General features: G+C 53.9%; 1 protein-coding gene across 1 annotated transcript in view; it reads left to right on the top strand.

The window, feature by feature from the left end:
• Positions 1-22,618, top strand: part of KLHL29 (kelch like family member 29) — a 305,147-nt gene that overhangs the window by 141,393 nt on the left and 141,136 nt on the right. Inside the window, exon 3 of the mRNA XM_029938230.1 lies at positions 22,460-22,617. Within this exon, the coding sequence (XP_029794090.1) occupies positions 22,505-22,617 (113 nt within the window). The 5' untranslated portion in view covers positions 22,460-22,504. The remainder of the gene's footprint in view (positions 1-22,459; position 22,618) is intronic.

Raw genomic sequence — 22,618 nt, 5'->3', positions numbered from 1 at the left:
GCCTGCAGCCCTATGGACACACTGTGGCCAAAGCTGGGACTGCTTTTCCCCTTGGGCCTCCTCCATTTAGCTACTTGTAGGGAAGAGCTTTTCAAGTCCTTCAGGAGGAAACAATAAATCCTGGGCTGGGTTTGAGCTCTAGATCCCTGCACTAAGCAGAAACATGAGCTCCGTGGCACTCTGTGTAACACAGTCTCACAAACATACACACACACACACCTCCAGCAGATTGAGAGGAGGCATCCTGTTTAACCACTCGTGACCAATATTATGTCAGCTGCATTAGTGTTTGGAATGCAGAATTGTTTTAACTACAAAATATCCCGGGATTCATCTGTTGGCAGATTGAGAGCATAGAACCACAAGGACTGAAGGAAGCAGGCGGCCCCTTCTGGGTATGTGGGCAGGGGTAGTTCATGGTGTCTTCGCTCAGATTCTGAGCATTTGGGGTGTGACCACCTCCAAGAAGCTGCATGCAGAGGGGAGCTGGAGAGGCAGGTCCTGGGCCAACCCAGCACCTCCATACACACCAGCCCAGAGGGAAGGGCTGGATTATAATGAGGCTCCCTTTGTCCGAGACTCCGGGCTGCTGGAGGCTGTGGAGCGCGTCCGGATCTCAGGATTCATGCCCAGCCTTCATGAGGGGAGGGGATGCTCCCGAAATCCCAGGGACTTGGCCCTGAGGGGAGAGGAGGCTCTGGTCTGCAAAGGAAAGCGGGTCTTCTGGCACCGAATATTCCTACTGACCTCGATTTGAGGTTAGCGCGTGGGCACACCGTTGGACCCACTGGGCTGGACCCCAGTTAGCGCCTGGGGCAACAGAGACCAGAAAGGGGCAGGACTAGGGCTGGGGCTCAGCTTGCCCTGACACCCAGCGCGGGAGCCACTCTGAGCACCTCAATGGACTCTGAACTGGGTAGGGCAGTGCCTTCCAGTGGGCACTCAGTCCCCCTCAGGATCCATTACAATTCTGATTCTGGAGGTGGGGGTGGGACCTGGGATTCTGTGTTTCTGCCAAGCCCTCGAGGGACCACTCTGGGGAAGCAAAGAGGCCTGAGGTCAGCTTCACCAGCAAGGGGGCCAGATGGTCCCTGTGCAAAGCTGGAATTTATAATTGTACATCAGGTCCACTTGGCTCCATTCTTGTTCTGTTTTATTTTTACCAAGATGTCTAAAAGCTTTTGGCCTGGACCCCCAACAAAGGGGGGTCATCTGTTGCCCTTGGGCAGTTTCCCCGACACCCAGACATCCAGTGCCCCCTGGCGTGCAGGAAGCCGAATCATGCCCCAAAAAGTGCATCCCAGACACCGGGAGGAGTGTGCCTGTGGCCTTGTGGGGGTGAGCGTGAGAAATGATCTCTGCTTGTGGGGACGCTTTATAGAATATGTCACTCTGTTTTCTGGGCTATAGCTTGACTAACTCTAGTGTATAGCATCTGTCCTCGACATTGGTGATGATGTGACAATGCGTGCCATTGATCTTTTTTAGAATAAGAGGTCCTGGGTGGCAAGACTGTCAGGGCATCTGCTTTTTCCATCAATTCTCACTTATCTGGAAACCTCTCCTACCCAGAGCCTAGACTGAGGAAAGACAGGAAAGCATCTCTGAGTTGCTGACAGAACAAATAGGCACATCACCAGGTGTGTGCACCCAGAATCTGTTCTTTCTTCATCGTCCATCCCTGGGGCTTTAATTCACAAATGTTCTTTAAAAAAAAATACAAATTGACTGTAAGATTGATTACCTGGATTCTGAATTCAAAGCAAATTTTGCAAGCACTCGATCTGGCAAGAGAAAGGAGGGAGTTGGCAGGATAACAGAAGCAAGCGATGTTTGGTGGGCGCTAATGGGAAATGAGGGGCCGCAGAACTCTATCATCCAGCCTGTGCGGGGAAGGCCCGGTGTCTCCATTATGTTACACTCTGTTTAGCACGTTGGGAAGCATGCCGTGTGTTTCAAGACATTTTGTCTTTAAAATGGCTAAAATGCTTTGTTCTTGTTTAAGATTGGATATTTAAAGGAATCAATTTCAGTTATCTCAGACCTATGTCTGTAGGTAAGAAAAATGAGGCTTTCACTGATAATCCCGGCACACGGGGAGGATACCGTACAATGCTTTTCTGCCTCCTTTGGTTACTTCCTACGTCTCTACCTTGTTCTCTTTTTCCAGCATCTTACTGCAAATCTCCTTCACGGTCCTAGCCTTGCTACACGTTTGTCTTTCTACAGTTTGACCAGTTACTCCCTAAACCCCAGAGGCTCCAAAACCTGGTGTCTCCAGCCTCCAGCACTGTAGTAAATGACCTTCATCCTGACGGTGTCCCAGCTCAGGTTCCGCACACCCGAAACCAAAACCCTCCACTCCCCTCGCTCACCTGCACCCTCCCCTACCTGCATGCCTCACTTCAGTGAACAGTCACACCAGAGGTGTCCTCGGAAAGAACCCCCCGTTCATCACTCGTACTTCCCGGGGCCCTTGTTCACACCTGCACCGTCCAGTACAGTAGCCACCAGCCAGATGTACTGTATAAGCTAATTCAAATTAAATATAGATCTTCCTGGACATACAGCAGGGTTACATCTTGATAAACCCATCATAAGTTGAAAATATCATAAGGTCAAAAATGCATTTAAGGGGCCCCCAGGTGGCTCAGTTGGTTAAGTGTCTGACTCTTGATTTCACCTGAGGTCATGATCTCACGGTTCACATCAGGCTCTGCACTATCAGATTGGGATTCTCCCTCTCTCTCACTCTCTCTCTCTTTCTCTCTCTCTGTCCCTCTCACATACTCTCTCCCTCAAAATAAATAAACTTTAAAAAATGAATTTAATATACCTGAGCTACTGAACATCACAGCTCAGCCTAGCCTACTCACACGTGCTCAGAACACTTCCATTAGCCTTCAGTTGGGCAAAATCATCTAACCCAAAGCCTATTTTATAATAAAGTGTTGAGTATCTCGCATAACCTATTGAATTGGATGCTATACCGAGAACGAAGAGCAGGATGGTGTATCAGCCATTTACCCTTGTGACGGCGTGGCTGCCTGGGAGCTGTGGCCGCCGTCACAGGCCGGCATCACAGGAGAGCATCTGCATATCGCCGGCCTGGGGAAAGATCCACATTCAGAATTCAAAGTGTGGTTTCTACTGAATGCACATCACTGCTGCACATCATAAAGTCAACACATCGTAAATTGAACCATCACAAATGGGGAATGGTCTGAAGAATGAGAAATTCAGTTCCTTGGTCACATTACCCAGTTTTGGAGTACTCGGCAGCCCCATGTGGCCAGAGGCTACCGTACTGGGTAACACAGATTATAGAACATTTCCATAGTCACGGAAAATTCTGTTGGGCAGCTCTAACCCACACTATTCTTTCATGCTGGGTATCTTTCTTTCTTTCTCCCTCTCTCTGCATCCTTCCTTTTTTTTGGAGAGTCACAAACAAGTCTGCTTACTTGTCCCAGACTTCACCTTAAGCGGCACGAAACTTAGTTCTTCTGCTAGTGTCTTAGAACATTCTAGAACTCTGGTGCTGCAGACAGGAACCCAACTCAGGCTAATTTAAGCAAAAAAAGAGCATGTGTTAGCTCTTGTAATGGAAAGTTTCGGCAACAGCTCCCGCCATAGCTAGACCCAGGAGTTCCTAGAATATCAGAACTCTTGCCGGGCTCTCCTCTCCACTTCCCTCTCTGGCTGGCTTCATTCTCAGTGCTGCAGATTGCTTCCCCCTCACAACCAGGGAAGATGGCCAGGAGCAGCTCCAGCTTACGACACTCATACTGTTCATGATTCCGTGGAAAGAGAGACCTTTGTTTTGTGAGTTCTTCTATCAGGCCTAAGGAATTGTGCCTGTCTGGGCCAAGAACCTTGAATGAGTAATTATGGATAGAGCACACTGATTTGCTTGGCCAGGTCACGTGCACACCCCACGGGTGGGTCGGAATGCCCAAACCATGTCTAATGGGCCACACGCACATGGGAAGAAGCAATTCCATTGTCAGATGAAGCAGAGACTGGATATCAGACAGACAGCACAAATTTCACTGTTGAGTTCAGTCCAGACCTTTCTTTCTCATCTTCTTCATTCGGCAGTAATCTTCCTGATGCTTGGCAGAGTACCTGAACAGATGCTCAACAAATAGCTGAGGCACTAATGGGCGGAGAAATGAATCAAAGAGTAGGTGGATGGCTGGGTGGGTAAGTGGAGCAGTGAATGGCTGGACAGAAGGATGGGTACCCCTGTGCCTAGCTAACACCACGGGGGCGCTGCGGAGAAGGCAAGGAGAAAGGACCAGGTCTCAACACTCAAGTAGCTCACGTGCACACTGGCTAGAAGCACCACTTCCTGTCTGATGCTCTGAGGTCCCCCTGAGGATTGGTCCAGCCCTGCCAGACAGTGGACCCCTTGAGCGAGTCCTCAGACAGACACCTCTCCGCAGCGGCTGGCCAGTGCTGCCTGGTGGACTAGAAGTCTGGCAGCAGCTCTGGGCATCTTTTGTTTTCAAGGGACAGTAAGACGAGCTGCCCAGCAGGCAGGGCTATTGCAGGTGTCTGAGGCAGCTCGTCTCCCTGGATTCCTGGTCTCAGACACCGTACGCTCACTATTCTTGCTCCAGCCCCTCACAATTGAAAACATGTTTTTTTTTTAAGTCCAAGCCAAAAACCCACACAATTGGTGCTCCCGGTGGATGGCAACCGGGCTGGTACCTTCTTCTTGTGCAAGAGGATGTGTGGGTTTGGTCCACAGTCTAGCTCCTGGGAACCAGCAGGTGCATCTCCCATCCAGGAGCTCTTGTTTCTGGCCGTGGCCACGGTGGCACAGCCTCTGGAACTGTCTAGTAAACTGAAGAATTAATCCTGGGAAGTAATTGGCACCCCAGGGAGCGGTTAGAGCGCAGACCGCGTGCTGTCATCCCCGGGGTGGGCGGCACGCCGGTGGCCTTGGGAATCGGTATTAATGAGACTAAAGGGCTCACCCAGGCAACCGGGATGGTGTGGTGCTCTCTTTTGTTCTGTTTTAATTTCCATCCCTTTAATCTGTCTTTTAAAATAGCCTCTCAGAATTTGGCAATCATATTTCTTCTCTGGCAAGTTCATGCTTTTCCCATCCTTTCTTCCATCGAATCTTCTTCTGTGCACATGTTCATTAAGGAGCGGAAATTCACAAGGCATCTAGAGGACGTATTCCAGCCTCAGCAGAGCTGCCTGTCTGGAAGCTGCACACCCAGGAGGCTCCCATCTGAACGAGGATTAGCCCCACACGCCGTACCCAGGTCTGCCGGGGGTGGGCAGGCACTCCCCATCTGCCCACCTCTTGTTCTGCTTGCAGATGGCATGTGCACTCGGGGGCGGCCCAAACTCAGGGTCTGGCTATTTGGGGATTTGCTGAGCCTCTTGCTTTCTGGAGCTGACCTTTTCTAAAAAGCACGTGCCGTCCATAGGGCTTGTCAGGCATTTGAAGAAGACAGTCCCCGGAGAGCCAGCAGCCGGCCTCTGCCCTTCCTGCGTTCGCTGTCTACAAGGGAGGCAGCAGGGGACCACCCCCCAGGGGCAGTCTCCTGCCTGGGTCTGCAGGGATTCAGCTTCTGTGTAGCTTGGCCCCCCTGGGAGCTGAAGCTGAAAGATGGGCTCAGAGCAGCTGCCGCTCACCTGAGACACCCAAGGCGAGAGCATCAGGTCACTCAGCTCCGGCTTTGCTGGATCCAGGCTCTTGGTGACCTCAGGAAAGTCACTTTTACCTCTCTACACCTCTGGTTCTCCATCCGTGAAAGACTATGTTAGTCAAGGCAGGCTAACTGTTAAACACGCAATCCCAGAATGTAGCGGCTTTATCCAATAAAAAGTGTTTCTTTCCCAAGTCGCTGGTTAACGGGGAGTCAGCGGGTCTGCTCTGTGACCCCCGACGGGAACCAACGCTTCTTCCTTGGTACCCGGGCCTCGTAATCTCCCGCAGGGAACAGAGAAAGAGAAGGTGGAACCGGAAGCCCTGATGTAACCATGCAGAGCTAGAAGGACCCACATGCTTGCACACACTGTTTGCACACACCGGCACGAACTAGTCACACGGCTCCAGCTAGAATCAAGCGGGACCGGGCAGCACGATCCCACTGTGGTCCCCAAGAAAGAGGGGGGACCCAGTGGCCTCTACCAGAGAGACAACAATGAAACGTCCCTTCCCAGGCTGCCCATGAGCGCTAAATGTCAAATGCAGATGTTCTTCAAGCACCGTGCCTGGCCCCGGAGACTCGTAGTGTTACTTTTCTTCTCTTTCCTCTACTGGTTATTCCCTCGAGGTTTATGCAAATAGCAGACCAAGGCATGAAATTAAATATATGTCCCTCACCTCCGAAGCTACTTATTTCCTTGTTTCCTCGCAGTGTAACATTTCATTAGCCCTTCCAGATGGGGAAAGAGCAGACAGATTAAAAGTCAGATAATGCCTAGGAGCCTGCTTCATCAGTTTCGGGGACGACTGGAGCATCAAAGCTATTTGGTATTTCAACTGCCGAAAGGCCTTCTCGGGAGCAGTTGTGTTTTAATAAATGGCTGCCTGAGTAATTTTCCTCGAAGGAATTGCATCGTAGATGTGTCTGCTCCTGGGGGAGTGCTGGCTGTTCCCTCTGAGTGCTCCCGGTGCTGCTGCCTTATGAACAGGGTGCTTGGGGGCTGTTAGGAGCCCATCACGCCTACCCACCCCGTGCTCATGAGGTTCCCCCTGTCCCCACCTGGCACTCACAGGGCTCTGTGGGGGGCATCAGACAGGGAGAGAGGGTGGGAGCCTGGCTCTGTGAGGGTGGTGTGTGCGAGGGAGGTGGGATGTCCCGCCAGCCTCAACTGTCCCCTCTTCGTGGCCACAGGCAGTAGGAACCACTTCCAGACACAGGGCAGATTCGTTCCCTTAACATGTCTTGAGTAACTTTGTCCCCGTTAGCTGTGGGCAGCCTGGCAGGTGGAGCAGTGTAGAAGGGGACAGCAACAGCTATGAACTCAGGGTATCTCCCTGTATGGGGCAAGGGGACAGCACACTGACATGGGGTTACAGCATTCATTCATTCATTCATTCATTATTTACTGAGCACTTACAAGAGGCCAAGCCCTGTCAGAGCCAGAATTCAGCAGTGAAATGAACTGGTGGCCCAAAACCACCAAGAGTGTGGCAACTAAGAGCCACACTGCCTGCGTTTGGGTCCTGCTGCTGCCACTCCCCAGCTGGATGACTTTGAGCAAGTTGTTTGACCTTCCTGTGCCCCTGTGTCCTTCTCTGGAAAGTGGAGAGGGAGCCATCATAAGAACTGAGTGTTATGTGGATTAAATGAATCGATACGTGTAAAGCACTACCTTTACAGAACCTCCATTTCAGTGTGAAGGAGACAAGGGAAATCTAAGTAAACTGTGTAGCCTGATAGAAGGAGTAAGAGCTATCAAAAAATAAAGCAAGGGAAGAGCTGGTCATTTTAAAATAAGATGACCAGAGGAAGTCACTGAGAAGGTGACATGTAAGAGAGCTGAAGGAAATGAGAGCTCTAGCCATGTGGAGAACTGGGAAAGGGTGGGGCAGGCAGAGGGAGCAGCGTGTGCAAACGTCCTGAGGTGGAAGGGACCTAAGCTGCTGGACAAGCTGCAAGGAAGCCAGTGTGCTGGGGCTGAGTCGTTGAAGGAGAGACAGAGTAAGAAAGGCAAGCGGACACGAGGGCCACGTGGATCTTGTAAGGGTTTGGCTTTTTCTTGAGGTGACATGGGAGCTATTGCAGGCATTTGACTGAAGAGTGAGATGGCCTGACTTGCATTTTATCAGAGTCACTCTGGCTGCTGCGTGGAGAATAAATGAGGTCAAGGAAGTTTGGAGACTCCACCAGAAACCCAGGGGAGAGATACTGGAAGCTTACTCCAGGGTGGCCAGGTTGGAGATGGAGAGACGTGGCCAAGGTGGTTGGACCTATAAGAAGCATCCTGAGTTTGAGCTGAAGGTCTGCAGGGCCGGGACTGTCAGGGAGTCCAGGCCTCGGAGGGAAGTGGAAAGAGCACTGGCCTTAAAACCAGGTCTAAAAGCTCAGGTGTGGGGAGGGATGCGGACACCACTTCATGCCCATGCAGGCATAGGAGGTGTTGGCATCTCTGTCTCTCGCTTTGTGATGAGTCCACCAGGCACCTCCCATAGCTAGGGGTCCCCAGGGGCCGCGGGGTCGCCACGCCCTACATGCGCCTCTGCACAGTCAGTTCCTGGGTGGCGGGCTCTCTTCTCTGGCCTGAGAAATACCCATCTCCTTTCATTCTGGCCCCGGAAGTCCACCCCGATGGTGCCAGGCTGGCCTCTGATACCAGAGCTCCCCGGCCCCACGCAGGAACTCCCTTCCTACCCACCTCCCACCCCCCACACATCCAAGCCCAGGCTTCTGTAGCATCTTTTGTTGATCTCCAGACATTGGGGTGTCAGCCCAGCTCTGGTTGCCTGGTGTGGGCTGGTCCCTTGTAAATGGACTGCTTGTGCCGCAGCCCAGACTGAGCTGAGCTGAGAACAGATGGGCGCCTCGTCCCCTCTCCTGGGGCTGCTGCAGCTGAGATCTGGCCTCCACGCAGCTGTCCGGCACCCATTTGGAGGCCCTGACTCTGGCATCCCCAATTGTCCTCAGGCTGCCTACTCCCTCGCCCTCAGTACACCCTGGGGCTGAACCCTGTGCAGCCAGCATCTACACAAATGTGACTATGGGCCAAGGATCTGGGTGATGGATGTAAGTAGGGCTTCCACCCAGGCAGTCAGTGAGGTGGAGCTAGTGCTGTGTTTTCAGAACATAGTGGGTAATCAGGCACATGGGACTCTGCAGAGCCAGGCTAGAAGGCAGTGTGGCCAAAGGATGAGGTAGCAGAGTACTTGGCATCATCTAGAAGGCTTCCTGGAGGAGGTGAGAACTAAGCTGGAGAAAGATTGAATCATCTGTAGCAGGATGTTAAATTAAACTGTCTTGAAGACTCAGACAAGGCTCAAGGCTGAGCATGATAGGTGCCCAGTATTCCCACATTAAAAATAGGAGCTGAGGTGGGGGTATAGCTCGGGGGTAGAGCACTTGACTGCAGACCAAAATAGGAGCTGGATAGCCCCAGGCCGCCTCCATTCCTCCCCCGCCCACAGGTTAGGAAGGTCTTGAGATGATTACTGGAGAGAATGCCCCTGAGCAGAGTTATACTAGAAGGGGTGCTGAGGTTTTCCTTTCCTCTTGGGGAGGTCCCCCCTCCACACCCCCGATCAATTTAAGACAGTCCTCCTGGTGCTGCGCTGAGCCTGGAGCCCTGGGGAGGGTACCCCCTCTGTTCCCTTGAGCTAGGATTCTGACTCTACAGGACAAGAGTTGACTTTGACCATGGGAGGTCAAGGTAATGCCATGGTCATGCTCCCAGAGTAGACACTGCACAAGGGAGCCAGTCTGGAGCCATCTTGGAAGGCCCCACCCCAGAAGACAGCCTGCCGGGGTGTGAGTCACTGGCACTTTGCAGAATCCCCCTCACATGGCCCGGAAGCCACCACAGTGCCCACAGGCAGAAGAGCTGGTATCGGGGTGGGGGCACACAGAGGCCACCTCTTGAGGGTGGTGGTGCTCCAGCCACCCCTTGCTCTTGACCTCTCAGCCTCCCTCGTGGCCACTCTGGGGAAGCCGGAAGCCAGTTTGTGTGTGGGAAGGAGGCGGAGCCTGGAGAGCATCATGCATCCCTGCCTTGCTACCTACCAGCTTCTGAGCTCCAGCCAGAAAGCAGGGGGAGCTGTGAATCCAAAATCCAAGTTCCAGGGAAAGCTCGGACTTGGCCATGGAGAAAAGCAAGGATGAGACTATCCTTAGAGTTGACTTTGCCAGCAACTAGCCGTGTGGCCACATAACATAGGTCACTTAAACCCATAAGCTACTTAAACCTCTGCCTGCTTCACTTTGGTAGAAGTACCCTGCCCACAAGTGTCTTGTGAGGGTCAGAAGGGCTGGTGTGCGGACAGCCCTGCGCAGGCACACGGTAAATGCTCAGAAAGTGACCACTCTTGGGAGTCGAAGCACTAGCAGCAGCAGTAATAATAACAGAAGTAATACCCAAAGTGCCCCCAACAGACACACACATACAAAGAAAGCTGTTTGGGTCCGACAGAGTAGGTTTGAAGGGAAGAAGTGGGAGAGAAAGAAATCTGTTTGCTGCTGACATCCCACTGAGTGCAGCCTGTTTAGTAAACCTGCTAGGAAACTTTCATTTCATAGGATCTGTAACGAGAAGAGAGCTGTGCTGAGTGCCGGGGGAGGCCTGGGTCAGCTACCCCCGCTGTCTGGGTGCTCCGGGACGGCTTCTAGGAAGAGGCGGCACAGAGCAGAGACATTCCGTAGGAGACCAACATGGTGTGAAGACGCCTGTGCATGGTCACCTCCTTCTCGCTCACAGCCCGCCCTTGGGACAGTTCGGCTCAGTAAATGTCAGAGGGGTCCCTGCAATAGGCCCAGCCTGGGGTGGACCCTGGGACAGGGAGACAAGGAGGAGGCAGGCTCTGCCTTTTCAGAATGCGGTGAAAAGGGCACTGCAGGGTCAAGAGGAGGAGAACCCAGCCGGCCGGGCACTCCGTGTGTGCAGGCATGCGCACACCCTTTCCTCACTGTCTGCCCCCACAACCATTAGGACCTACCTATCAGGAACACCTGCCCCACCCGCTTAACGTTAGACGTGGCCGTGTGGCCTGCTTTGGCCAGTGACATGAGAGCAGAAAGGATGCCTTTTCCCTTTGCCACAGCAGCCAGCAGAGCCCAGATGAGGTCAGGCTCTCAGCACGGGTCCGGGGAAGGACGGCCTGGAGCAGCCTCCCCGCCCCCCACCCCCCGCCCCCACCATAGCAGGAGCGAAAATTACATGTAATTTAAGCCCCAGAGGTCTGGGGCCATCATCATGGCATAACCCACCTCTCCAGGCTGGTGCGACCATAACTGTTTTTCAAGTGGCCCAACCAGAAACCTGGGAGACTCTCCTCTGAACTGTGTGACTTCCTTTGTTGGAGCCCCCGGGCCCTGGGGGTGGCAGGTCTGGATTCTAGTTCCATCTCGGCCCTAATGCCCGGTGCCTTGGTTCCTGCTATGGTCCAAGGGAGCGGCTGACTCCCAAGCTTCTGTGAGAGCCCAGCACGGTGGGGACACCACAGCCTTCAAGGTCCCAGGAGTTAGGGGACAGCCAGCAAGCATCCTGTATTCACGAGCTTCCCAGCCTGGGGCCCTGGGGATCACAGTGAAGAGCAAAAACAGAGGCAGGTGCAGGGCAAACACATGGCAGTCCCAGGGGAGACCCCAGAGGGGCACCGGGTGGTCCTTGCTGCCCCGTGCGTGGGGCCACTGGTCCCAAGCTGCCCAACAGGGGTGAAAAGGACGGCCTGGAAACCAAGTATCCCTGCTTGGTTAATCTAAAAATAAACAGAAAGGCAACAAAAATCTATGTTTCAATTACTGCACACAAGCTGTTCAAACAGCCAGTTCTGCACTGGAGATGTGAACTTGTCAACAGAGGCTGCCTCGTTTGCATGCTTGGGTGGTGATAAAACACACAACCTCGCAACAGGCTGCCCTCTGGTCTGGGTGTTTTGTGTGTTGTTTTTTTAATTAAATTAAATTAGGAACACGGACATAGAATAAAGACAGTAAAAATCTGAAGCCAGGGCATCAAGACAGGGTAGCAGCTCCCAAAACAAAGGCCGCAGAGGCTCTGAGGTCTCAGACCAGCCTGGCCCTTGGTAGAGAGATCAGCAGGGGAACGGCCAAAACACGGGCTCAGCGGTGGGGACCAGGGGACAAAACCTGCTCCCAGGTGACCCCAAACACTCCTCCCCTCCCCTGCTGATCCCTGGATCAGCCCCAGTGAGCCGCGTGGGCCTCTGTGGCGCCCCCCTCTGCTGAGCGGTGCGCCAGAGCCCACGTCCAGCATGAGCTCAGCAGGCCAGATGCATGGCAGGCAGAGCCGGCGTTTCCATCCTTGGCCACACAGCATTTATATCCTCAGCCACATGCCGCCCTCACAGTGTCCCAGCTCAGGTACAGTCTGTTGTCTGCAGTGAATGGAGCCCCAGGAAGCTGTGCTACCCCAGGCTCCAGGGCCACCCCTCCAGCAGCCTAGACAGGCAGCTCTCTCCCCTGACCTGGCATGTGCCTGTTTTCCTTTCCTGTTTTCTGATGATGTGCTCACCTCCTGAGCCGCCCCACTCTCCCCGATGGCAGGAGCCAGGCCCCGTCCTCACCGGCTTTCAGGATCTTGCACAGAGCCAGACGTGGGGATGGGGAGAAGGGGGTCAGGAAATTCGATGCAGTTTGACAAGAAAGGGGCAGAACACGTATTTGCCCGGAGTTGCTTGCCTAGAGGGTTGCTTGGGAGGCAAAAGAAGGCTCAGAGTCCTGACCCCCGAGGAGGTCGGCTGCTTGGTGGTCTCCCAGGGAGGCATTCCGGTGGTCTCCCAGGGAGGCATTCCGGCTCCCAGCACAGCTGGAGAGGAAGAAGCAGCGTGCTTGCCCGAGAAGGTTCCACACACGCCGCCTGCTGACAAGGCCGTCAGTTCCACACTGGCTCTGGATGGGGATTTTAACATCCCCAGCCCTCGGAGCAATTCCGCAGCCATCAGACGCTCCTTACTCAGGGAAATAAAAGTGTGGTGGAGTCTCTCCCAAGGAAGATAATATCCTGTCACAGTCAGTATGATCTGCCGGCCATGTGACGGCCGTTCCCTAATGTTTCCAAATAGACTTTTGAATAGACTCTTGTCTAGAAGAAAGCAAATTGCAAGAGCATTTTTGGCAGCCAAATAGAGAGAGTGCATCAGTCTCTCTTCTCTGCAACTCTTGCTGCCGGGTCTGGCTCCAGGCACCGAGTGGGATTTATTCATCAACTCGGGTCACTGATGAACACCATTTGCTGTGAAGAGAGATCTCATTGAATTAGTCAATTCTGCAAGATTCGGAATAATCAGGAGGGCCTGAGAGGCGGCCTTCGAGTCACAGAAGGCCTGCTTGGGGCCGGGAGGGGACTGGGAAGGCCAGCTCCCGGTGGTGGAGTCAGGCGTGTGTCTGCGGGGCCGTGGGAAAGCAGGCTCCGGATTTCGGTGGTTCCACCCTCTGTGGGGCCCCCAAGAACAAGGCGTCAGAAAAACAAAGATGGTTCCCGGTAATGATAACTCAGGCTAATCCCCCTCTAAACAATCAAGCCATACCCACCCGCCGTCGGGGCCTCATCGATCCTGATGTTTACGAGCCCCTAATTTACACGCGCCTTCTCCTTCCCTCAGTTTATGCTGATATTATGTTGCCAACTGTCATTTCCAATATCTTTTTTATTTTTCATTATCACCATTATAATGATTTACACCAGTAGCAATAGCACAAATGCCTAGTCAATTAGTCCCACGAGAAAAGTCTCTGAATCATGTGCGCCTCTTCAAGAAAAAATCACTACATCAAAACCCACAGCCAGATTTCTCCAAGCAAAGGTGCACATGGGAAGGGAGGGAAATGAGAGTCTTGTTCTTTTAATATCGTTCAGCTAAAATGGGCGCTGGATCCCACCTTCCCGAGGCAGGGAGATTGCTTTCTGCAAGAGAAATTGTGTCCAGAAAAGGAATCGGTGGCGTTTTTCCTGAAACCTATCATCAGAAAAGCATTTTGAAACATTTGTCTTTTTGGGTCATGTATTAAGCCCTATAATTATGGAATATGGCTTTTTCCCGAAATACCTCTGCCCCCCCCACCCCCCGCCCAGCGCCTTCCAAGGACCGAGGTGCAGGGGTAAGCACTGCCAAGTTCAGGAAGCCTGGGTCCTAGGGCTGACTGTGGGCCTGTTAAGAGACAGGCCAGGGGTGCCTGGGTGGCTCAGTCGGTTGAGCGTCAGACTTCGGCTCAGGTCATGATCTTGCGGTCTGTGAGTTCGAGCCCTGCATCAGGCTCTGTGCTGACAGCTCGGAGCCTGGAGCCTGCTTCGGATTCTGTGTCTCCCTGTGTGTGTGTGTGTGTGTCTCTCTCTCTCTCTCTCAAAAATAAATAAATATTTAAAAACTAATAATAAAAATAAAAAAGAGGCAGCTCTTAGGCCGGCACATCTCAAGCTGTCACCTGCAGCTGAGCCCCACCCCACGTCCCGCCCCGGGGATACTGTGGAAAAGGCAGATTCCTACTCGGTAGTGCTGGCATGGGGCCCGCAATTCTGTACCCCAGAAGCACCTGGGCAGTGCATCTCTGCGTTACGGGACGTAAGCCACTATCCCAGCCCTCCTCTTCTCTTCTTTCTCCTCACTCACGAAATGCAAGTTCAGTGCATCCCTCCCACTGGGATGTTGTGAGAAGCGAATAATGTGGTGGCTTTTGAAGATCCTAGTGAAGGGTGAGAAGGGTGAGTAAGGCCATATAGTTGCTGTGACCGCTGCTGCACCTTCATGCAAGGACCCCTCCCTGCCCTCCTCTGAGGCCGGTCCAGCCCCTGGTCTCAGGTCTGCAGAGTTGTGTCCCCTCACAGCTCTGGATGGGCCAAGGCCTGGGAAATATAGGCACATCCAGGCAGGAGTAGCTGGCTGTGGCGAAAGCAGGTGCCCAGTCTTCCTTTAAAGATAAAGATGACATTATATTTAAAAGAAAAGCACAGGGGCACCTGGGTGGCTCAGTTGGTTAAGCGTCTGACTTCAGCTCAGGTCATGATCTCATGGTTTGTGGGTTTCAGATTCCGTCTCTCTCTCTCTCTCTCTCTCTCTTTGCCCCTCCCCCACTACGCTCTGTCTCTCTCTGTCTCAAACTTAAATAAACATTAAAAAAAAAAAAGATGACACCCTAAAGCCCTCTGTTACAGAGATTGAGGCCCCCTGGGGAGAGGAAGCAGAGGTCAGAGGTCACTGCTCTGGTTTCTAATCTGAGCTATCACATCCCTGACTCCTTCTCCCCACGGCACCTGGTAGAGGCTGCTTGTGAGCTTGGAGCTCAAACAGGTCTTGGTGGAACCTGCCAACAGCTAAGCCAGAGGCCTGGGACGAGCCACCCCAGCCTGCAACCTGGGCTGGACAGTCTCCACACGTGTCCTACTGAGTGCGTGACTGATGGTGGTGGCACGAGGGGGGGTTCACGTGAGGACCCTCACGGCTGGGCAAGGCAAGATAGGAGGGAAAGTCCCCTTCAGAGCAGAGGGGAAGGGTGACAGTAATGATAGTGCCTAGCCTACTGCAGCTCTGGTATTTTAAGAGAAAAAAAACAAACGATAAAACCATACCTCGGGTCACTCATCCTATAGAGGACCAGGGAGAGGCTGCTGTTGGCCTGTGAATGTTCCAGGGCTTCCGGAGCTGCTGAGCTAATCCAGAAGATTTGGAACCGGGCCGGGGCCCAGGCTAGCATGTCTGTGTGCACCCACTAGCTGCACATTTCATATCCACCCAGAGGAGCTGAACACCTGCACACCCCTGAGCCATGCCTCCCCCTGACGGGCAGGCCAGGACCAGCGTGAGGTGAATGAGGTGAACGTGAGGGGCCCTCACTTCCGGGGCTGAGCGAGTGCCAGGTAGACCCTGACGTGGCCCTCCTTGCACCATTCACCCCAGGCACCTCTCCCCCCCACCCTCGGCACCTAGTCTCCTGTGGTGTGTTCTGAGCTGGAGAGAACTTGCCACGTTGGTCCAGGAGCCCAGCCTGTGCCCAGCCAGCCCCGGGGAGGACATGGAGGGGGTCTTGCATGAGGGCTCCTTTAGGGAGCACGGCCTTGCAGGAGCAGTGCTCACGCAGGGGCCAGGACATGCCAGTCCATCCCTAGGTCACAGGACTGCCTCTGTGAGCTTCTAGAAGAGACGGCTGCACAGAGAAGGCGCTTCCTGCAGCCTCAGCCAGAGGCAAGTGTTCTGCGTTAGCGGGGACTCAGCAGGGCGGGGGGTTAGTGGGAGCTGAAGCACCCCCAGGAAGGAGGGAAGCACTTTCAAGGGGCATCCCAGCTCCTGCAAGCCTCTGTGCCAAGTCCTGGCCAAGCCGGCTTCTCTAGAAGCACCTGGAGTATTCCTTTGTGTTGCATTTGCCAAGATAGGGTTTCGGCTGCTATTTATTATTTTGCTTCAGAAGAAAGGCTAAAAGATGCAGAGAGGGAAAAGAAAATAAGAAAGATGGGCACGGCCTGTTCCAACCGACTTGGCAGCACGTCTCCCCCAAATGAGTCAATCATACATTTTCCAATCGGGCTGGACAGGCTGTGGCTCATTCCTCAGCCCCCTGTCTGGAGGCGGTGCGGGCTCCCCTACCTTCTGTGGATTAATCACGCCTTCAGGGCCTGCACAGCCGGCGCCCCCTCCTGCCTGCGCCTTCCTGACATGAACGAGGGGAGGGTCATTAGCCACCTGTGATCCTGCCTACAGTGAGTGCACACGAACCTGTCAGTGTCTCCAGAGCACATCGGGGGTATCCCCGACATACAGCGCCACCATCCTGATGCGTGTTCAGGGGTGTACCGTACGCCTGTCCGTGTGGCCAGCACTGTGGGTCCCGGACAGCAGCCCCTGCGCCCCAGCCCAGCGTGGATAACGGTACCAGTGATGGCACACGCAACTCTTAATTATTTATTCATGAATTATTCATGTTGAGGTGATCTGTGGGGCATGGCTACTGATCTGGGACCCAACAAGTGTCCGGGAACCAAAATACAGACAGCCTAGGCACTGAGGCCGATCCTGGGTGTCAGCTGACTCTCCTCCTCCAGCCCATCCTCAGGCCCAGATGGGCCAGGCCTTCCATAAGCCTGGGCTGAGTCTGTCGTGGTACCTTGAGCTGCAAGAAGGCTCTCTGATAAGGCAGGTCTTGGGGCTCCTGATATGAGGTCCACCAGGTCACAGGTGTCAGCCAAGGATGACCTTTCTCACCAGGTCTGTTCTCTCCCAGGGGTCCTGGGTGACAGACCACCCTACAAGTTCCCATCCACCTAGCATGGGGGTCTCGGGGAGCCCACGGCCGTGCGGTTCAGAGAGGAGACCGCACGCAACTTCATAGCTGACAGTCTCCTTTGTCCTCATCTTGGAAAACTGCCTCCTGTTGGCCTACCCCTTTCCACCCTGTGACTTTAGAGTCTGATCACTGTCCAGAGATCAGGCTCTTTGCCCGGTGCAGAGGGCTCACAGGATTCAGGTTGGAGTCTCTCGTGCTGGGGGACAATACAGTTGTCCATCCCCATGTCCCAGAAGCACATCCTTGAGTTCCCAGAGCTAGTAAGGAGTCGTGCTGGAGTTCAGACTCAGCTCTCTGGACCCCCTATTGGTTCTCTTGCCACTGCCTGGGTGTGAGTTCTGGAGTGATCACGGAGAGCTCTGGGCTGCAGGACAGACAGGACAGTCCCAGCCCTCAGAACAGGGCAGGGAGTGTGGGTCCCCTTGCAGAGACACTCTGAAATCCAACAATTCAGTGACCAGGTTTCAGATCCTGAAGCCTAACCAGGTGGCCAGAGAGGTGCCCGAACACCTGGGGCCTGGTCAGATCTCAGGATCTGACTGGAGCAGGAGCAGGAGAGGGTCCAGCTCCGTGGGGTTTCCAGAGCCCGAACTGGGCCTTAAACCAGGCCCTTACTGGGGTGGAGCCTCTATTTCCTGGCAGGGAAGGATGCCTAGGGTAGGCTCCAGAGCCCCGGACCATTTCATACAGGACTCCAAAGTACTGATGAAAAAGACTTCCATTTCACATTACCTTTTCTGTTTTTATAGAGGCAACCTAAGCATGGCACAGAAAAATTAAAAACAAAATAAACAACACCTAAAGCTCGAGATCAAATTCTTAGACAGTTTCTTCCAAGCAGAGGATTGTTCCTTTTCAGAGGCTGCCCAACACTGAGAAAAGGCCAGTTGTGGTTGGGCATAGAGGCTGGGCACGTTTCAGATGTGGATGGAGGGAGCGCAGGAAGGGCTCCAGGGACAGGCAGTGGGCAAAGTTTCGGAGTGGAGCTAGCAGTGCAGCAGCCACTCAAGAACAGCCGCTGCCCAGACTCCCCTCCCGTCCCTGGTTAGAGGGCCCCGTGCCAGCCTCTGCCGGCTCACCAGCAGCCTGCCAGGAAGAGGCGCTCACCTTGACAGGAAGCACTTGTGTGTGTTTTGTCTGTAATTGCTTGACCAGTCTCGTCTGAGACGCCATGTCCACATGGGGCCCCCTCCCGCTCCAGCGAGCGCTTACTGCTGCCTCTCCCCCTGCCGACCGCCACCCAGGGCGCACGTGTGGGCACACGGGACCTCTTTGACACGCTGGCTCTGTGCCCAGCAGGAAATACTCAAGTTGCCACCTCTGGAACTGGCACTCTGCCGTCTCACCCAGGGTAAACTGTGCAACACATTTCTTTCATTCCGTTTGAAAGGGGAAATTAAATTGAGGAATGAAGTTGAACCCAACCCTGGCATGCAAAGAGTTGACCTTTGTTTTGAATACACTTAATGAGGCTGAAACCAGACTGCGTGGCCTCCAGCTGCCTGCGTCTCCGTTCAGAGCCTGGAAAAGACGTGCAGCGGGGCGAGTGGCGGGAGGGGCAGGGGCTGGGACCATGAGTACAACGGAGCCACAACGTGCTGCGGCAAGCCGTACCCGGGGCAGCAAGCTGGCCCGATCCATGGACACGAGAGGTGTCCTTGGGGTGAAGGAGGCTCCGCCGCCCTGTTCCCAAGCGTGCGCTGCCCACTCGTGGGCCCCTCTTCATCTCCATCCTCACCAGCTGGAAGGAGACGATTTCCTTGACAATATGCGAGGTTGTACTGTGTTGTGGGAATGTAAGGGCTGACTTCGTGGATCAGTCAGGCCAGGCTAGGCTTCAGTCACAAAATAACATGGAAATCTCAGTGCCTCAACACAGTGAAGATGTGTGTCCCAGTCTTTCCAAGTCCAAGGCTGGTGGGGCAACGCTCTTCCACCGACAGCTGCACCTCCGAGGTTGCCAGGACAGGTGAAGGGAACCGAGGTTAATGTGAGATGCTCTTAGAGGACAAGGTCTGGGAAAGGTTCTCCATCACCTCCCCTCTCGTTCTGTCTGCCTGAATTCAGTCGTGGGATTCCCAGCCCAACTGCAAGGGAGGCAGGGGGAGGTCTTCCTGGGTGGTTGGAGAGAGAACACAGTGTGATAAGCTTTGCAACGTCATCTCTGCCACATTTAGGAGCCAGCCTAGGGACCAATGATGAAGAAGAGCCTTGCAGGTGAATCTTGGGCAACAAGAGCCTAAGCTGTGGGGTCTGGCTAACCCTGGACACGCAGAGATTCTGTTCTCCATCAGAGCCATCCTCAGAGGCCCCAGGTCCGACTTACCAGGGAGATGGGACATTTCCTTAGCCTGGTACCTGCATGGAATTTCCAGTTGGAAGACTCGAGTTTTTTGTGTCTAAGCTTCTCACCTTTATACGATAATCTGGAAATATTTAGCAATTAAGAAGAAATAAGCATATTTGTTTATTCATTTAGCAAACATGTACCGAATACCCTTCTGTCCCAGACATTGTGTTAGGTGCGAGGATCACAAAGACAGTAAACCTAGGACTGTTCTCAAGGTAGCAAATATGCCATAGCCGTCGATGCTGGGAACGTGGTGGGCACCAGGTACCCGGGGTGGGGAGTACCTTTTGCCTGATCTGGAGGAGACAGGCCAATGCAGCCTCCTAGAAGAATGGGAGCCCGAGCTGAGTCCCAACAGACATGCAGGGCTTGGCTGTGGGAAGAGTGGGAATCCATTCCTGGCAAAGGAGCAGCACTGACTTGGACCCGAGCTGAGAGAGAGCTGATGCCTTCAGAAACCAGAAAGGTGTTTGGATTGGCAGGGCATTGCCTCTGGGATGGGAAGAGTGAACAGTGACGCTAGAATCAGGTGTCTCCTGGGTCACGCTGAGAAGTCTGGACGTTATTCTGAAGGACAGGATTTAAAGCAGCAGAGTAAAGTATGGTGGTCGGATCTGTGCTTTAAAAAAACCACACGGACAGTTGGGTGGAGAATGGGTAAGAAGCGCAAGACCAGAACAGGGCACTGGTGGAGATCATCTCTGTGAGTTCGGCGTGGATGTGTGGAGGAGAGGGGGCAGATTTGAGAAGCAGCTGGGGCCATAGAATCAAAGACCTCACCATCAAATATGTGGATGCACATGGGGAAGTGGGGGTGGCTTTTCTTGCAAGAGGGAATTCCTGAGAACGAGTGAGAACAGTGAGTTAATTCTGGGACACCCGGCACTGGGGTACCTCAGACGCTAGAACTGTAGGTGTGGTGCTTAGGAGAGACGGGGAGCTGGAAATGCAGCCTTGAGAGTCATCAGGAAAGAGGTGACAGCTGATGCGATTGTCCAGGGAGAGTGTGTAGGGTGGGAGAAGACAGGGAGGAAGTAGGGATCCTCAGGAATGAGCGAAGATAGAGGAGTTTGCCAAGGAGACTACTAAGGAATAGCAGAGACGTGGGAGAAAAACAAGGAAAGAGCATGATGCCTCAGAAACCACAGAGAAGAGATTTCTAGAAAGAGGGAGAGAGAGAGAGATCAGCCATGCCAAATGTGAGAGAGGTCAAGAAAGACAAGGCACAAGTGTCCTGTGGGCTTGAGCATGCAGGTCATTCATGACCTCAGTGACAACAACTCCCAAGGATTGGCCACAGCAAAAGCCACATCAGAGCAGGTCACGGTGTGGGCAGGAGGGAGAAAAGTGGTGAGAGCTATTTAAACAACTCTCTCAAGAGCAGTCTGTGGGGGGGGTGGGGGGGTCAAAGGGAGATTCATTTCCATTTTTTATTATGTAATATTGAATAGACGAAACAGTAATGTTGTGGATTCAGGTAAGCCATGAAACATAATGGTAAACAGTGAGCCCACTCTCCATTTTAAAAGGTCACAGTCAGCTCTGCCTCAGTGTGCCCCTTGCATCTGGCAGAGGGCATGGTGCTGAGGGAGGGCATGGTGGCTGCCAGGGGCCCCAACCGCACAGGTGGGACGAAGGTTGGGCCCAGGCTCTGGTTCTGTGGCACTAGAATCTGGCAACAAGACCTGCTGTGCAAAGACCACAGTAGAGTCCGATGGAAATTTTTAGAATAGAGGGCTCTGTGCATCCACTAGCCAGTAATTCCAGAGCCCCCACCATGACCCAGCTGAATTTGCAGGATAGGAAAATGAGCCAGGAGCTACCCCTGACCCCCAGGAGCTCACACCCCAGACAGGAAGTAGTTGCGGAGGAAACTGGGTCACACCTGAGCAGTGGCTGGAGCTGAGGATGTGCTGTGCAAGTCAGACCCCCTCCCCCACCAGCTGGCCAACTGTGCCCTGGCCCGGCCGCCCCCTCTCTCCTCTGCCTCAGCCTTGCTGCGGCCTCCTGGACCCAGTCAGCCCCGCCCGTATCTTTCCATCTTTGGTGACCGAGGGTGACGTCAGGCCCAGGTGGGGCAAGGAGTCAGGCAACTCACTGTCATTCCGAGAAAGCCCAGTTCTCACAACACAGGAGGCCCTCGGAGCGTCCTGGTGTGTCGAGGTCTCCATGACAACACTGAGGACTGCCGTTCAGATGGTCTACTGGGGGGTGTCTGGTTCACAGGGAGCACTGGGGTCTCTAGTGCCACAGCTAAATCATAGGGTTATAAGGAACTGTGAACGCCCAGGGGCTTCACACCTTTGCAGACTAGAGTCCTACGTGGAGCTACAGTCTGAAGGCCAGAGATCCTGGCCACCTTCTCCCTTTGTCTGACCTCCAGGGAGTCACTTACTCTCAACCAGCCACCTGGTCCATACATGAGGCATGAGCGGTGCCCGGCCAGCTCACGAGCTCCAGGAAGGATAAAATGAGGCTTACGGAAGGGCCTTGTCCATGATGAAGTGAGCCAGCAGGTCAGGCTGCTCTCCCCATCATAGGTTTGAGGGATGCATGGCCTGACGAGTCCACGGGACCTAGCTCTCACGGTGGGGATGGTGGGATGCAATCCCAGCCATAATTAAAATGAGCACATGCACACTGTTCTGGGGGAGTGTGACACTGCAGAACAAAAACTATTACTCTCAGTTTTGTTTTAATGTTTATCTATTTTTGAGAGACAGAGAGAGAGAGAGTGGGAGTAGGAGCAGGGCAGAGAGAGGGAGACACAGAATCCGAACAGGCTCCAGGCTCCAAGCTGTCAGCACAGAGCCCAACGCGGGGCTCGAACCCACGAACCAGGAGACCGTGACCTGAGCCAAAGTCAGGTGCTTAACCGACTGAGCCCAGGCTCCCCTGAATCAAAAAGCATTCCTCTAAACCCAGACTGGGTTCCAATCTTGTCTACAACACTGGACAAATCTTTGGTCCCCCTACCCCTCCGTGACATGGGGCTAACGATCCACGGGTGTGGGCTTGCTGTGAATAGGAAATGAGCTGTGGTTGGAAAGCCCTTCTCCGCACACCGAGAAGGTGTTTCCTGGATGCTGACGGCGGCGACCCGGCAGGGCTGCCGTGCGGCTAAACCGCCCTCCTCTCCGCTCTGTGCCAGCAGGTCCGGCCTCTGTTTCCCCGTGAGGAGCAGCCACGGCCCGGCAAGATGTCCCGGCACCACAGCCGCTTCGAGCGAGATTACCGCGCGGGCTGGGACCGCAGAGAGTGGAGCGCCAACGGCACGCACGGCACCACCAGCATCTGCAGCGCCACGGCGGGG

This window comes from Suricata suricatta, chromosome 4, assembly GCF_006229205.1.
Source record: "Suricata suricatta isolate VVHF042 chromosome 4, meerkat_22Aug2017_6uvM2_HiC, whole genome shotgun sequence".
NCBI lineage: Eukaryota > Metazoa > Chordata > Mammalia > Carnivora > Herpestidae > Suricata > Suricata suricatta.
Note: the sequence above shows the minus strand (reverse complement) of the source record. Positions and strands in the feature narration are given on the sequence as shown.